Source organism: Embiotoca jacksoni, unplaced genomic scaffold (assembly GCF_022577435.1).
Source record: "Embiotoca jacksoni isolate LCO1_2020_lvr unplaced genomic scaffold, fEmbJac1.0.p SCAF_4, whole genome shotgun sequence".
Lineage (NCBI taxonomy): Eukaryota > Metazoa > Chordata > Actinopteri > Embiotocidae > Embiotoca > Embiotoca jacksoni.
In genome coordinates, this window is record NW_027185392.1 from 19620675 (window position 1) to 19637637 (window position 16963).

The 16963-nt window shown below is 40.5% G+C and overlaps 1 protein-coding gene across 1 annotated transcript; it reads left to right on the forward strand.

Moving 5' to 3' along the window:
• Positions 1-304: 304 nt before the first annotated feature.
• LOC138209208 (transmembrane protease serine 6) lies at positions 305-15856 on the forward strand. Its single transcript, XM_069167623.1, has 18 exons — positions 305-379; positions 1118-1250; positions 1743-1889; positions 2441-2504; positions 3284-3471; positions 3698-3739; positions 5613-5817; positions 6431-6567; positions 7400-7512; positions 7847-7956; positions 8805-8947; positions 9049-9147; positions 10001-10114; positions 10364-10480; positions 10805-10973; positions 12561-12838; positions 14720-14856; positions 15477-15856. Exons 1-18 carry the CDS (start codon positions 305-307, stop codon positions 15639-15641), a joined length of 2436 nt encoding a protein of 811 aa, XP_069023724.1. The 3' UTR covers positions 15642-15856.
• The last annotated feature ends 1107 nt before the right edge of the window (positions 15857-16963 follow it).

A 16963-nucleotide genomic window follows, 5' to 3' on the forward strand; every position in this document is an offset into this window, starting at 1 on the left:
ACGTATGATATGAAATCATCTGTTCGAGCTTTGTGGATGTACAGAGAAAACTTAGCTCTCAGCAATGTGCAAAACTAAATGAGCTTTGGGAGATATTGACTGGCTATTTTTTTTAATTTTTTTTTTTACCTTTGGACTTACAAACAGAAAGGGAGCTGCTCGCTGTCTGTCTGAGCAACATGTCTGGCTGTGTGACTACAAGAGATGCTTCATAAAAAGCTGTTAGATTGGAAATTCAGACCTCAATGAGCCCTCATGGACAGTAAGATGATTTCTCAAGGAGCAAGGAATGTGGTGTGATGCAATGGCGTTTGGACAAGACTCAAAGAAGTCTATTTCATGTGACCAGGGACTCACACCTACTTCTCTGAATAACAGGGTCAGTAACATTAAAACACTGAAATAGCTGCAATAGTTTGATATAATATTAATCACTCAGTAGATTGACATGTATTTCAAACCTTTTGAGTTGTGAGAGTAAATCTGTTTTTAACAGAATATCATTGGCAACACAAGCCTTTTTCAAAATAGAGGCTTTTGTTTGGATTTTTAATGTTGTTGATGTGACTGATTGTGAATGAAATCTCCAGCAGATGAAGAAGCTGCTGTGGTTTTGTGACAGCTTTCAGTTTCCTGCCCTTAAAACCCTTTTCTGTTAAAAGCCTCATCCGGTTTCCGACTGTTTGAAAATGTCTGAAAGGGGAACTCTACAGAATCCACATCAAAGTCTGCTCACAGAACCTGGGAGACGTTGCATTTGTGGAGATAAAAGAAAGATCTGCGTCAGCATCGGTTTGGTTTGACGACAAGTTTGAAAATAAAGAAAAATGAGGAGCATGGACTGAGATAACCTCATCCCTGCTCAAGGCCACATTAGCAAGAGGCTAATGCTCACTGCAGAGCTAATGAGTGGAATTAAACCATGCCCAAGTTTGATACAAATGTCCATGGTGACATCACAAATGCACACATACCAGTGGTCACAAAAACCTGTGTGCTACGCAACAGTAACATTCGTAGAACTTTTTGATCGCAGGGAAAGAACGCTAAATGGTCTGCACACTTCATCCCCTGGTCTCAAAGAGCTTTACAGTTTGCCTCCCATTCACCCATTCAGGTAGGAGCTGCTACGCGAGCTGTGGCTCCACCGAAAAAGAAGACTCAATTTTGCAAGTGTCTCCTTGCCTTCCTCATCATCCTCATCATCATCCTTACTGTAGCAGGAGCCATGCTGGCCTGGTACTTCCTAGGTGAACAGTTGTTTCTCTCTCTCTTATTGATTTAATCATGTTTTGCCTTTCTAGTATATGGTACTGCGGGCTAGAACATTTCAACTTTTGTAAATATATTTGTACATATATTCATCGACATCAGAGGATGTATCCTGATTACTTTGGTGATCTCCTGACTTTTCCTCTAACACCATCAAGAAACATCCCATGTTGGATGGATTGCCATAAAATCATGTTGAGATCTTCATGTTCCCCTCAGCATGAGTTTTAATAACTTTGGTGATCTCTTGACTTTTCATCCAGTGCCATCATCAAGTCCAAATCTTTAGTTTGTCCAATACTTTGTTGGATGGTGAACATGGCAAACATTATACGAACAAAACAGCAGTATTTTTGGATTAACTCAATTAACTGCTTGGCCTATATAACGCGTCACAGAACAGCTTGAATGTACACTCTTGGTCTAGTTTACTTTTGGTGTGTTGATCTTCATACTTACCTCTGTCACAGAGTACAGGGTTTGGGTGTTAGAGCCTCGTGTTCAGCAGCAGTACACGGCCTACATATCCATCCTCAACAGGAACTTCTCTGCTGATCTGTCCTCTCACAACGGCTCTGCGTTCAAGAAAGAAGCCAGGAGAGTGCAGAACACGGTGAGTGAAGAACACAAATTGTGTTGATGCTCATGTACAATAAATTAACTTGGTTCACATCATCCAAAGACATGCATGTCAGGTTCCTTGGTGACTCTACAAATTGCCTTCAGGGTGTGAACCCTGCCTTCGCCCAAAGTGAGCTGGGATAGCCTCAAGCCCCCCGTGACCCTGTTCAGGATAAATCGGGTATAAATAATGAATGGATGGATGGACGATCTGAAGTGAATTAGCACTCAGTGAGACCATATAGGGAGAAGAATTAATTCTAATCAATTACCACAGAGGAATATTTTTATAGTCTGACAAAAAAAATTCAAAACATGACTTGACTGAAATAGGTAAAATGTGTCTAAAGAAGCCCGAAGCCAGGACTGGAGTTATCAAGAACAGACTGTCGTCTATATTACTATTAATGAGCAGCTGCATTCTGTTCAGACGGGTATCTGAGAAACTAATTGATATGCTGGATTACGTCACTTCCATTGACATCCATCATGTAGTTGAATGTTTAGGTGTGAACTGCTCATACTGTCGTTTCTGTCTTTCAGGTAGAGAAGATAATGAATCGCTCGAGTCTTTCTCGATACTTAAACTACACCACTGTGTTCGCCTTTGGGTATGTGGATCTAACTTTGTCTTCACATATAGTACAGCCATAACAACCAAGATAGGAGTGACAGAACAATCAGACAGTGAATGCTCACTTCTGCTAACATCATGGTCTGTAGTAGATGTGTTTAGGAAAAGAGAAGCCACTCTGCTACCACATGTTGATGGCAACTTATATTTAATTCAATCATTCACATTCATTTATCTCAGCGATCGGCCTCTGTATCGATGCTTTGGGGATCGATGATGGGGTGTAGTTCAGTAGAGCATGTGACTTCAGCTCAAAAGATCGCCTCGTTGCCCTTTACATTGTTGTTATTCTCAGTTTCTAACTTTGCCAGCTCTGTTTCAACAATATAACTGTGGGTATTGAAATAACTAGCCTTGCTCCACCTGCCCATTGCTTACAGTTTCAGGCTTTGCTGTGATTATAGTCTGGAAACCCTGTTCACATTAATGTTTGCTCAGCCACTTTGAAGGGCTGACCAATCAGTGACCAGCTGTGTGCAAAGACAATAGTTCCAAATAATGGAGGCGGAGGTCGAGCTTCTGTGCACAGCACACGATATATGGTGGTCAATGCTGATTAGTTAAAGGCTGCACCAATAGTTTCAAAATTAGCCCGAGATCTACGACCATAGAAAGCAGTGACTGGAAACAATCTTCAATGGAGCTTAATCAGATCCATTCACACAAAGAATTTATAGGTCTGGTCATATGATGCTGTGGCTGCTTTGTATGGAAGTTTACTATTCACAGATGTGTGGCTTGGCTTTGTTTCTGCAGGGAGGGGAGTGTTGTGGCTCACTTCTGGATAGTGCTGTCTGTACCCAGCAGCCATGCAGGGGGGGTCACGCTGGATAGGGTCACCAGGAGCCTGCAGGAGGGCTTGAGGAGGTACAGCGGGCCAAAGGAAGAAGAGATGGCCAGCATAGATGGACACCTCTTCCACCTCCTCACGCTGTCTGTCAGTGGTAAGGAGTAAAAAAGAGAGAGTGTGTGTGTGTGTGTGTGTGTGTGTGTGTGTATGTGTGTGTGTGTGTGTGTGTGTGTGTGTGTGTGTGTGTGTGTGTGTGTGTGTGTGTGTGTGTGTGTGTGTGTGTAAGCTTTAAGGAAAGATTTTTAAAAAAGCATGCAGAAAGAGGATTACAGTTATATTTAGTTTTGTTTTAATTCCTGTTTTTGTTCTCCTCCTTACAGAAACTGACTCCAGAGTTGTAGAGCTTTTAAAAGCCTCATTCGGTATCACACTTAATCTTCATTTGCTTGCTCATAATTTCTTGTTTTGTAAACTAATGAATTTGGATTGAACTCTAATCAGCATGCAGTACAATATTCTGTACATTTGTTTGAGTAAAAATATTATGCATTGAACAACAGTGATCAGAATGTACAGCGTGTTTTTACAATGTATAATATCGTAAACTACATCTACAAATAATGTAACAACTCTGGTATATAGGATAAATCCATTATGGGAAGTGACTGGGTGAAAATGACTCAAATCACCTAATTGGGGAGATTTAAGTTTTATCTTGTATTATGGTAGGTACATAATGCCATCATGTTGAGACACTTTTTAATAATAATCTTTAAATTATTTTTCAAAATGAACTCAAATCCTGTTTGGATATAGAAACACATGGACAAGCAGAATAAAAAAAAATAGATGCTTTATTGTTCAAATTGTCATGAAGAAACGGTTTCGAGGAAGACGACCAGACAATGTTTTTGGCATACATAGTGTCTCAGGTATCGTAGGCGTTACAGGTGTGTCAAAGCAGGACAGTGCCCCAATGCTAAATTACATTTTATGTAGGCTACGGTAAAAAGCATCTGAGCTCCCCCCGATCAGCTCTCACCAATTGGATGTGTCAGTCCTCAGCAGGATTTTTTTTTATCTAACATTACCTGTAACCTTAGATAGATAGATAGATAGATAGATAGATAGATAGATAGATAGATAGATAGATAGATAGATAGATAGATAGATAGATAGATAGATAGATAGATAGATAGATAGATAGATAGATAGATAGATAGATAGATACTTTATTAATCCCACAAGGGGAAATCTTTTGTAAAAAATATTAAATATGAAAATGCACAATATATACAATACAATATATTAATATTAAATTAAACTAACTAAACAATAGTGCAAAGATTTATTAGCTAATAATATTAGCTAATGTGCTAATTCTTGGTTTGAGGTTTGAAGGTTTAAGGTTTGTTGTAAGCAAGTAAGATATGTGTGCTAATATTCCCAGTTTATTAAGGTTGACTATGTATGCCAAAATGGACGTACCCTCCAGGTCTGGAAAGTGAAGTCAAAGAAGTCCCTGAAAGTGCAATACCACTGGGGGCCGTACGGGCTGGCTCCAAAAACCTCTGACTCCAATAGACTCCCTTTCAAAAAAGATTAACTTCTGTCATGAAATACAAAGTCAATGTTTTTTTCACAAGTTATTATGGTGTCAGTAGTTAAATTCACTCCTTCAGATCAGTTTTCTGATGGTCCTTCTGAAAGTAATGTTATCATTAATTGGATATTAAGACTCAAAGAGAGGTAGGTTAGGGTGTGTGTCTGGTTTGATTTACATGCTTGGGGTGCAGTCAGGTTTCCACTATAGGTGGGTGGGCATAGTGTCCTAAGGTTCTTTGTAAAACCCACCCCTCACATCTCCTTGCCTCATCCAATATGGTCAATTCTGTCAAAAAAACAAACAAATGGTGACGGTTGAAATGCTAGACTCAAGGATTCAAAACAGCCGTTCACAAACCAATGGGTGACGTCATGGTGTGTTTTGTTAAGTAAAGGATAAAGAAAGACACCTCCGAATGCTCGATTAATTCGCCTCATGTGTATGTACCACTGTTCCAGATAATTTCAATCAATAAAAATTGTTTCTTTTCTGTGTCATTACATTGCTTCAAACATAAAATCAGAGCAAAACTTCACATCTCAACATGATGTCAACAATCAGGGCCTACCAGCTTTAACAAATAAGTAAAAGAATTATAAAAACAATATTTATCCAACTTTACATCACGACACAAATGTAATTTTTTGTGCACAAAGTCCAACTCTCATTTTTGGCTTCTTTGCCCCAAGACTGTTACCGCTATCAGATGGTGGTGTCCAGCAGCGCTGTGGCTCTCCGTGGCCCCGACACGCAGCGCTCCTCCTGCTTGTGGCACCTCCAGGCCAGCCCTGGGTCCCAGCTGGAGCTCCACATGGAGTGGCTGCTGCCAGAGTGCTGTGACAGGCTGGTGGTGTACGACTCCCTCACGCCCTCTGACAATCATCTCATCACATCGTGAGTTCCTTGCAAAACAACAACAGATATAATACACTGTGCCACTGTTTGAGGCACTAAAATTAAAGCTGGGATGCTTTTCAAAATTAATCCATGATAGTAGGGGAGTGAACCAAATACATACCTAAATCAAATCAATATTCAGTTCCTTTCAGCACGCAGCTTATCCACTGACTTGGCAGGTAGGTTGTTCCCAGCATCGGAGAAGCCACGGTGCTTCAGTGGATTTAAAATGTCTCATATATTCCCAGACTGACTGACTGACGTTGAGATCAGTGCTCTGTGGGGGCCATATCATCTGTCACAGGACTTCATCTTCCTCTTGTTGCCGAAGTGACAATGGATTTAAGACTGATGAGATGCCTCCCTGACAGTGTGGATAAACATGATTAAAGCATCTCAAACTTTTGGACATTAATGTATATTAGCTGTGACATATCCGGCCAGTGTCTGTCCTCCTGTAATGGGCTGAATTAACAAACCACTCAACAAATCCCTCCCACTCTGTCGTTATCCTCAGTCAGTTCCTGATTTGTGAGGGATTCAAAGTTTACTGTTAGCCCGTTTATTTCTAAATCTAATAATCTATCACTTTGACGACTTCTGTCCTCAGTGTGTACGGCTGCAGCAGACACGAGCATGTGGTGCGCGTCCTGTCGTCAGGCGAGTGGATGACAGTGGTTTGGAAAAAGGGTCTGCATAATTACAAAGACCCCTTTTCTTTGGCCGCACAGGCGTGGGACCACCGGGGTAAGACTGCCTGCATGCTTCAGCCTTCTGTGACAAACATGTCTCATGCAATTGTTTATTCAGAGGAAAAGGAGGATACGGTGAGTCAAATGCAGCCATATAAGAACAACTTTTTCTATTGTTGAATTAAAACCAATTGAAAACTTACAAGAGGGAATTGTTAAGATTTGTTAACATTAGGACTAAGCCGTACATGAAGCTCTTTGAGGCTTAATTTAATGCACAGTGCTGCTTTGAATTAACGCTTCCATAGCAACCTGCTCATAACACAAATACTAAAAAGATAATGTGTTAGCATCAGTAATGAGATCTTTTCTCATAATGAAAGAATAACTTTTACAAGATAAATTTTCACATCATTGTCTGCACAAAACGACATGGTAATCCATCCGTCGGTCGTGGACACATTTCTCTCAAAACCACAAACGTCAACTTCATGTTAGCACGGGAGGGAAAAGTCAGGCGATCACCAAAGTCCTTAAGATACATCATCTGGGAAACACCAACATCTGCACCAAAGTTTTTCGCCAATTTATCTAGATGTTTCGAAATTTCATTGTATAAATGACAGACTGGTTTTGTTAGAAGTCAGAGAATCACAAAAGTCAGATGGACTTTGGAATGGACCAATGAATATCTGTATCTGTAGTTTTATGGCAGTTCATCTTGGCCTTACCCGACCAGACTATATCAATACCAGCAGGTAGTTGTCTGTCAGAGTTTTCATCCAGCAGTATGTTTTGTAGTTGTTGAAATTCACCGATGAACAGGAGAATGGATTTGTATTGTGGATAAAAACATCTCTTTTGTTCCCTGTCTTTATCTTTGTCAGACTGTAATTCCACGATACAGCTGAAGGCTGTATCAGGTGTCCAGGGGACACTAAGGACACCTTTCTTTCCCAGTTACTACCCTCCAAACACCAACTGCACCTGGAGCTTTACCGTGAGTCTCTTCCATCCATATATCACCTTACAGAAAAAACACACGAGTTTCCCATGTTCTCCACATAGGACACATGTGATTACATGCATGACACATGTTTACCACATGTTACAACATATGATAACATGCACAATCACATGTGATTGTGTTCATATGCGATTACATGCGTTTTTGCATGCGAGAGTCTTTTATTGATTTACTAATGATGTATTCATGTGTTTTTTCATTGAGTAAATATACATAAACAAGTGTAAAGCTGTGAATCATTAATAATAACACATATGGACATTACTGTATGTGTGTATTTGTTGTGTTTTTGTATTTACTTCTGCAGATGCCCGGTGCAGTGATGGGCTTGTCTCTGGAGTTTGAGGGCTACGAGCTGAGCAGATCCAGCTACAACCAGGCCTGTACCCAGGGACAGTGGATCATTCAGAACCGCAGGTAGACTGGGCCACAGCGAATAAGGCTGGTCTTTGGTCAGTGTCTTAGGCTCTCTGGTGAGCGGCTCTCCAAGGTTCACTGGCAGCAACACTCACATTGTTGATGAGAGTTTAGCTGACAAGTGTGGTTAACATCAGCAGAGACTGTCCTTTCTACAGTTGTTACTCAATTTAATCTACTTTTCATTACTGCAAAGGACTTTTTTGAGAACAGATTCTTTTCAAAAAAGTAACTTTTCTTTCCCAAAATGGTCACATGGGAAGGTTTTTTAAAACTGTTTAGTACACAGGTGATGAGCCTCTAATATGCTTAGATATTTTAGGTTGAGCCCGACTTCCTCTTTATCCTTACTTTGAGCCACCACAACACATGCAGGCGGCAGCAATAACCACATTACACATACCGAACCGAAAAGATACACCTGGTACACTGAAGAGCAGAGGAGAGAAAAAGGCTCAGTGCATCTTGTTGGGAATCAAACTGTTTATTTATAATTTCCACCTGTGTGTAGGTCATGATGTGTGTGATATCAGTTGAAAAAAAGGAAAATGGAACAAATTGCAGTTATAAATGTTTAGTCGTCACATGATTTTATTCTTCACAACAACAGGGGGCAGCATCGTCCCATGAGTCTCCTGTTGCTGTTACAGGACATTTAAGTTTCAATATGACATTTCTGTTTATTTTCAAACTGTCAAAAGTCTGACCTGAGTGCAACCTGAGGGTTGAGGGCTTCAGGGTGATCCATTGCTATTTAAAAAGCAAACCTGCAGACTTCCACAAAAGCCTATGTTACTGTTGGCCCTTCATGGAAACATAACTGAATTTGATATCTTCTTTCTTCTCAGACTGTGTGGTACGAGGGTTCTGCAGCCCTACAGCGAACGCCTCGTCCTGCTCTCTACCACGACCATTATTGTCATGACGTCTGAGGTACCACTCACTGGGCCGGGCCTTCAGCTGCACTACAGCATCTTTAACCTGTCCGACCGTAAGTTGTGGATGCAGATTTCCAAAGTGCCCCACTTTATTAATTTGGTTAAAGAGTTCTATCATGTTTGTGAACACAGATTTGGACTGTGTGTTTTATAGCTTGCCCGGGTCAGTTCCTGTGCACTGTGAATGGCCTCTGCGTTCCTATCTGTGATGGAATCAAAGACTGTCCCAACGGACTTGATGAGAGGAACTGTGGTACATATTTTACGTGCTAAATTCACGAGTCAACACATAATTTGTTGTTTCCTGCTAAAACTAAAAACAGTGCAGTGAAGTGAATCCCAATGCAATTTACATATTGTTAAATTTACCTTCTACCAGTCACCACTTGGGACACTTTAAGAGGACTGAAGCTGCCAGGTTTATTGAAGCAAAACATATACTGTAATGTGAGCCTCGTCAGTGTGCTGCTAATGAAAGCTGGCTGGCTTAAAATCCGAGAGTGATGTTGATCTGATCTGATGGACCTGTTCTATCTAAATCCTTTGAATCCACTTGGATGGCAGACAGTATCTCACAACTTAAAACCTGTGAGATTTGGCAGCTTGTCAAGCTACAGCGCTGTTATTGGTTTGCCTTAAAGGTCTACTGATTAGATACTACTTCATAGCAAATAAAATAATAATCACGTAAACACAGCAGAAACATGGCAAATTTGCTTCTATGCTTGAATAAGTACAATTTCTATTGAATAAAAACACAGACTGCTTACAATACAATCCTGAAAATCCACTATTATCTCTTGAAAAAAAAAAAGTGTTTTCCATTTAACCTATCAAATATAATCAGGCAAGCACTGAATCTAGTTATCTATTATCGAACCAAAAATATTCAAGTGTGAAAATAGGTTTTAAACAGTAATTGAGAAGCACAGCAGACTTCCTGTGCACTGCTCCATGCTACATAATGCTGAACTACTGTCACAATGTCTTGCTGCTTTTACACAACATCCTGTCACCTTAATTCATGTCACTGAATGTTACTGTATATATGAACACACATGACCGCTCATACTAATATTTCTTGTGTGTGTGTGTGTGTGTTTCAGTGTGTGTGGCACAGTACACGTGTCCAGAGGACAGCCAGTGTGTGGACTACTACAAAGTGTGTGACCAACACCCAGACTGCCCTGAAGCCACAGATGAGATGAACTGTACTGATGGTAAGAAAATCACACGTTCAAGTGCGTTCACACATATTCACACAAAACAGAGAGCCACAGCTTTCAGCAAAAGACAGTTTGAAAAGTAGCAAAACTCAAATCTTTGCACCTTTGAGCGTTGTAGTCTAAATATAACTTCCTGTGTATATTCAGATGGGAAACATCAGCCAACTCTGGCAGTCATGAATGTGCATGTGCAAAGCGCAGCATCACAGCAAAGCATTACATTTCCAGTATGTGTGTGTCCAGGTGTGGAGTGTACAGATATGACCTATGTGTGCGCTGATGGAACGTGTCTGAAGAAGCCGAACCCCGAGTGTGACTCTGTCACTGACTGCCCCGATGCCTCAGATGAGAAGCAGTGTGGTGAGAAGATACACACTGTTTTTATTCACTTTATGCCTTTACACTCGATTTCATTTACACTAGAATTTAGGGGACAGGTTTGTCAAGATCATCTTAAGCATCATATCAACCTGCTTTTTAATGAAAATGAAATAAAATCAATCAAGAAAATCTGTCTTCATTAACTTGTGTTTTTCGTGTTTTCTCGATCAGAAAGATTAGATATACTGGATGTAAATATATTTTTGTCACTAGCTCAAGCATTTTATTTTAAGTTTATTTAGCACACGTTGTCCACATTTGCAGCTGTGTACTCATGCAGTATATACCTGTGTATTCATTCAGAGTGCGGCCTGAGGCAGTTCTCCAGCCGTATCGTTGGGGGTACCAGCGCCTCTGAGGGGGAGTGGCCATGGCAGGCCAGTCTGCAGGTGCAAGGAACCCACATCTGTGGCGGTGCGCTAATCTCCAGCCAGTGGGTGGTGTCTGCCGCCCACTGTTTCTATGACGACCGGTGAGTGCAGGAATCGAAAGTGCTGTCAAACGGACGGCAACCTGACCTGAGGTACTGTGTTGTGCAAGAATAAAATATGTTCATTCTCTACGCTGACTTTGATGAAGCATTTTTAGTATTCTAGTATTTTTTATCAATCATGTTTATCTTTCTGTTTTCTCCAAACTTCCTCTCTCATCACTTCTACTGTTGTATCTTTGCTGTCCAGGGTTTAACTTTGACAGCCTGTTGACTCAGAGCCAGTCTATTTTTGTATTCATATATGCTTGTGTCTTTTCGACCAAGTATCAGCAGTCTGGACAGTGGCCAAAACTATCACACCATCCTGGAGAGGATTAACAATTCTTCTCTACTTTATTTTGCTGCATGGTGATTAAAAGCTTTTGCAGTCTTCAGAGTTTAGACATTTCAGTCTAAATGATGAAAAATGCTGAAAAACAGAATCAGTTGCTCAGGCATATGTTTGCAGTCAAAAATGCATCACTGCTCACCGTCACCATCAGTGTTCACTGTCACCTTAGCCAGCTGGCTGCACACAAAGGAGCACTTTGAGGATGTCGAGCCGTTATACACTACACTTAAATTATCACTTTATGCGAATGATCTGCTCCTGTACTTGTCGGACCCATCACATCACTCCTGTTGTTGTATCTTCGAGCAGTTCATTAAATTTTAAACTTAAAAAGTCATAACTACCAAAAGAGCAAAGCACTACCAGTTAATTCACTGGCACGGCAGCTCCCTTACTCTCTAGTTCTACTTAAATGGGCAAAGAGTTGGTTTTTATAATTAGGAATCTACAAAACAACATCTTTGTTTGATCTGTGGCTAAATATTTTGCTCAGTTAAAGGTAGAAGAGGATCTCAGGTCTGCCCTGCCTTTGTAACTGACAGGCTGGATAGGCCTGATTAAAACAATTGATCGGCCCAAGTTTACAGCCTGTGGATCTGCAAGTAGTTTAAGATGCCTGTGTTTTGATTACAGGAATATGCTGTAAAAGGTATAAGTCAATCCAAGTCTCCCTACTCAAACCAAAAGCGCCTGAAAACAGCATTTGGGAACAGACTTACCTAAATCCTCCATATGTGTATTCAATGCAAAAACAAACACCAGACTGGCCCAAAATGTACCCTGACGTCAGTGACACCTGGAATCGCTGCAAACAACCCCCTGCTAATTGCAATCATATGCTTTGGTCCTGTCCCAAGGTAATAACCTTCTGCTTGAACATATTTGAAACTATAACATGAGCTTATGATGTCTTCATTGCCCCAAAATTCTTTATCTGTCATCTTTGGCGCTCCACCTGATACCGACCTCTCTGTTGCTATGTGGCGAGCCCTGGCCTCCATGACTGTCCTGGTCAGATATTTGACCCCACTGACAGGGGGCTCACTTCCTATCCTACACAGGATTGATGGGTAAAGGAAGACCAATATGTTAGACTGTTACATCAATGGTGGAAGACTCTAAAAAAATAATACAAACAACAACAAAAAAAAGTAACTGTATGGGTGCTATATTATTTTAAAGACCTCTTGACTCTGTAACACATTACAAGTTGTTGTCTTCTCGTCCTGCTGCAGCCTCTACTCCCCCTCAGTGTGGACAGTCTACCTGGGAAAACTCCTGCTCAACCGCAGCAGCCCCACAGAGGAAGTGGCACGAGTTCAGCGCATCCACCTTCACCACTACTACGACAGTGAGTCCCAGGACTACGACCTGGCCCTACTGAAGCTCCAACGGGACGCGTCTGCGCCGCTAGCTGGACATGCTCGACCCGCCTGCCTGCTCCCTTCCACCCACCAGCTGGAGCCAGGCCTGCTCTGCTGGGTCACCGGCTGGGGGTCCCTCCGTGAGGGAGGTGAGCGGGGAAAGAGGGAAGGGGAGATCGTAGGAGATAAGACAGACCCTGGAGTATTGGTGGAATGAGTATATGGAAGCAGTTTATTTATTAGATAATGGATTTTATTATGAAAAGTATCAACCCATTTGGGAACTTTTGAAGCCTTAATTTTGGAACTTTGGCCGTTGCCATCTTGTTTTTTTGGAACCATGAGTTACCATATTTGGCTGATAAAAGAGGGTGGAGCTAGGGAGGAGGGAGGAGTGGCTCTGACTGAGAACCTGAGGACACTATGATTGGGAATGGTAACTTCACAACTGCCTCTCAAAATACCACAAGTTTGTGACCGCAACAAATTTAACAAATCTGCAAATTATTTGCAACAAAGATTTTCTCTTGACTATAAGTGAAAGATGTTTATTTTTTTTCATCCAAAACAATAGCAATCTCCATTTAACCATGGCCTTTGGTATACATTGACGCAACACCACATCAGCCTTGTGAAGGACTGACTTTTCCTCCCCTCTGTTGCCAAGTGCTTGCATATTGTATAATATGGGAAGGTCTTGACCTTAGGAGTGCCCTAAGATGACTGCTATAAATAATATTGAAATTAAACTGACACAGTAATTTAAATGTGCACAAATACAGCTTTATTTACAGTTTATTTTGAAAAGAATGGCATACATGCCCAGTTTTTATTTTTATTTGTATAAAGTAATTTTAAGCCTGGTAAAGGCTTGTGTATAATCCAATCTAATGCATTACATTTTCAGGAGGTGATTGTGTAGTCTTTAAAAGCTCCATCTTGTCAGTGCAAGATATGTGGAGTGTAGAGGTGGTAACGTGAAGGAAAGTGTGTTTTCTATTTTAACTGAGCAAACTTGCAGGAAATTAACCCATCTGAATTAAAGAGGCAGGAGGAGTGTGGGTGGAAGTGGTTTCTGGTGTCATGATGAACCCTAATGAAAACATTTTCTGGCATGAAAGGTTTCATTAAAATAAACATCAATTTTGAGAGAAAAAGTGAAAGTAGATTTGCAAACATTAAAATATGGCTGCAAAACTATAGCAATAATAACAAGCTTTCTTAAGAATGTGTAAGAAATCATGTCATTATATTTTTTTACTGATGGTGTACACATATTCACAGCTATTCAGCATGGATACAAGATTAATACAAGCTGAGGAATCAGTATTTCAATCAAGACAGACTTCAAACTGAACAAAGTAATAAAATAAAGATTATTGTCATGTGCACGGACAAGAGGAGAAAAGTGACAGATGTCAGAGTCTTTGTGAATTGCACCATATTGTGATATCGTTATATATCATTATGCAAGAGGCTGAGGATGTGCAGGAAATCCCCTTGGGTCTAGACATATAGATGGTGGTGATGGTAGGTAGGTAGGTAGGTATATACTTTATTAATCCCCGAGGGGAAATTTTTTTGGTGAGATGAGGAACAGAAGAAAGAGAAAATCTGGATGTGATGAAGATCTAAAAGTGATGAGCAGTTGTGGAGGAATCTGATTGATCAACTAAAACCACCCACAGTCAGTTGATTAGAAAAAGCTGAGAGAGAAAGCAAGAAAAGATTGAAAATGAATGAGGCCTAAAATGAAGTGAACCTATATGGAGCTTCATGACTGTAGTCTGTGATATCTTTCACCGTGGGTTTGTGTGACTTTGAGTTTGCTCATATAAGTTGATCTGCAGCTCTAGAACTGACAACCAGTAAAGGCATCAATGTCAATGACAAACATTATTATGTCATCAGAACATGGCAGCAATGTTAGGACTGGGAGGAGAACGCAGACTTTTGGCTTTACTAGTTTGACATTGTTTTTCTAAATGGAAAATGATTCTGAAAATGTTTTGCCCCATGTCCTCCTCCAGGCCGTGCCAGTAATATTCTTCAGCAAGTGGATGTTCGCCTGGCCAGTGAGGAAGCATGCGTTCGCTCCTACGGCCACCTGGTCACTCCCAGAATGCTTTGTGCCGGTTATCGCAGTGGAGAGAAAGATGCCTGTCAGGTACAAAGAAATACATGAGATGTTTATTTCATTTCACAATCCACTTTGAATTATATCCATATTTTTAAAGGACTAAATGTGAAACAACAGATGACACTCAGAGTGACCAACCCACCAGAGAATCATCTCAAAATGCTGCAGGAAAAACACCAGGTTGAAATAAACTGGAATACTTTCTTAAACTAAAGCAGACGTTTCGAGGTTTTATATTATATATAGGCTATATATACATACAATTGACAACTCTAAGATTAACTAACTTAATATTATTGTTTATCCTACGTAATAATATTAACTAAAGTTCCTGTAATGTTTAATGGTTAGTTAAATTTCAGTTCATCTCACATAATCATCCAGTCTTCTTTTTCTGTCTGAATTTGTATTTATCCAAAGGCACAAACAAGTGGAATAGATTTAATGACAAAATACAAATCTCAGGTCTCCCAAACAGACTCTTCCCACTCCTACATCTCAGTGTGAAACCACATCCTGAATGTCCTCTGGGTGATCTCAGCCTCAAGAGATGCTATGGCTAATTATAAACACTTCAATTATTATGGTAATTTTGTGCTATAGAGACATTATAAACCTTCCCCTGTAACACTGCCCGTCTCCGTCAGGGAGACTCGGGCGGTCCCTTGGTGTGCCAGAAGCCGTCGGGTCGCTGGTTCCTGGCCGGGGTGGTGAGCTGGGGCCATGGCTGTGGACGTCCAGACTACTACGGCGTCTACACCCGCATCACCAGGTTCACTGAATGGATCAAGCAGGTCATCAGCAGCCCCTGAGTCACTGAGGATCTTCATCATCCTCACATCAATCAATATCTTCATAACCGCAAGCTGGGTGCAAATGAAAACATCCTTCGCACAGTGACATAAGGTGCTGGCAGATGATTTGAGACTGCTTCAAATCCAAACAGCGCGATGCTAAAACGTGAAAGACTTCATTCTGAAGTCATTAAGAAATAAAGCAAACATTAATTAACCTTCTTTATTTGACACCTATCAGAACTGATATTATAAATTGTTGATAATTGTAATAAGCATCCATGTTTGACCATTCATTCTCTTACAAAACTGAATCTTCTTTATTTGAAATATTAAACTGAGGATTTTTTTTCGATAATAAAAATGTTCGTCTCTTTGCTGGAAGTGAATGTGGCAGACTGACTGGGCTCGGACAGAAACACTGAGGTCTTCTGGTGGATGAACTGGAAGACAAACAGAAGAAAAAACATAGTTCAGAGCAGAACTGTGACACAAAGTACAGCTGAGGCTGATGGGCATCATTAGTTTTATATGCATTTGGTCATAAACCACAATATTGGACAAATCGGATTTTTAAGCTGATGGAAAGCCACAAAATCACAAATTTTATTACAACTTATAAAGACATGAATGTCTCAACATTTGAGACATTTCATTAAATCACACACTGTATGTCAACCTCTTTGTGGTGTTGGAGTGAAAGTCAGAGTATCACTAAAGTTATATGGATACATCATCTTGGAAGCATAAATATTTCCAGCAAATTTTGAGATGTTGAGATGATCGAGATTTTTCACAGGATGAATGAAAACTTTGACCTGGATGTAAGAAGGAAATTCAAGATGATCTTCCCTGAATGTTTAAAGATTTAAAGAAGGTCTCCTCTGAAAGGTTTTTACTTTATTTCATTTATATGTTTTGACTGACCACCAGCTCAGCAGGCTAATGCAACTTTTTGTTTTTATTCGCACCTCCAAGTGAGCATTGCATACCTTCTTGCAACACCAACAGACGCACATCAATGCAGATGACTTGTAGTGTCAGAGAAATAAAGCTAGAGAGATGTTGGAGAAATGTTGTATTAGTTGCACTTAAAACATCAGCCTGAGCCTTAAATGCAAGCTTACAGATTTAGTCATATCATCACGGCTAAAAGCTACTCCATGTGCACAGTGTAGACGCCTGTGAGTAACATCTCCCTCTCTTGGAAATCCATACAACTGCAGCCGAGGTAAAACTTCATCATTTGGTGTCTGATTTCACAAGACACAGTGTGCAGCTGTAAGGTTTAATGTTCTTTTTCACAAGCCGCATTCAGAGTGTGAGTGGTTATTTTCGGG

Coding starts and splice junctions, on each gene's coding strand:
- LOC138209208 (XM_069167623.1), top strand. CDS start 305: ATGGCGTTTGGACAAGACTCAAAGAAGTCTATTTCATGTGACCAGGGA. Junction 380..1,117: donor CTACTTCTCTGAATAACAGG/GTCAGTAACATT, acceptor TCACCCATTCAG/GTAGGAGCTGCTACGCGAGC. Junction 7,957..8,804: donor TGGATCATTCAGAACCGCAG/GTAGACTGGGCC, acceptor CTTTCTTCTCAG/ACTGTGTGGTACGAGGGTTC.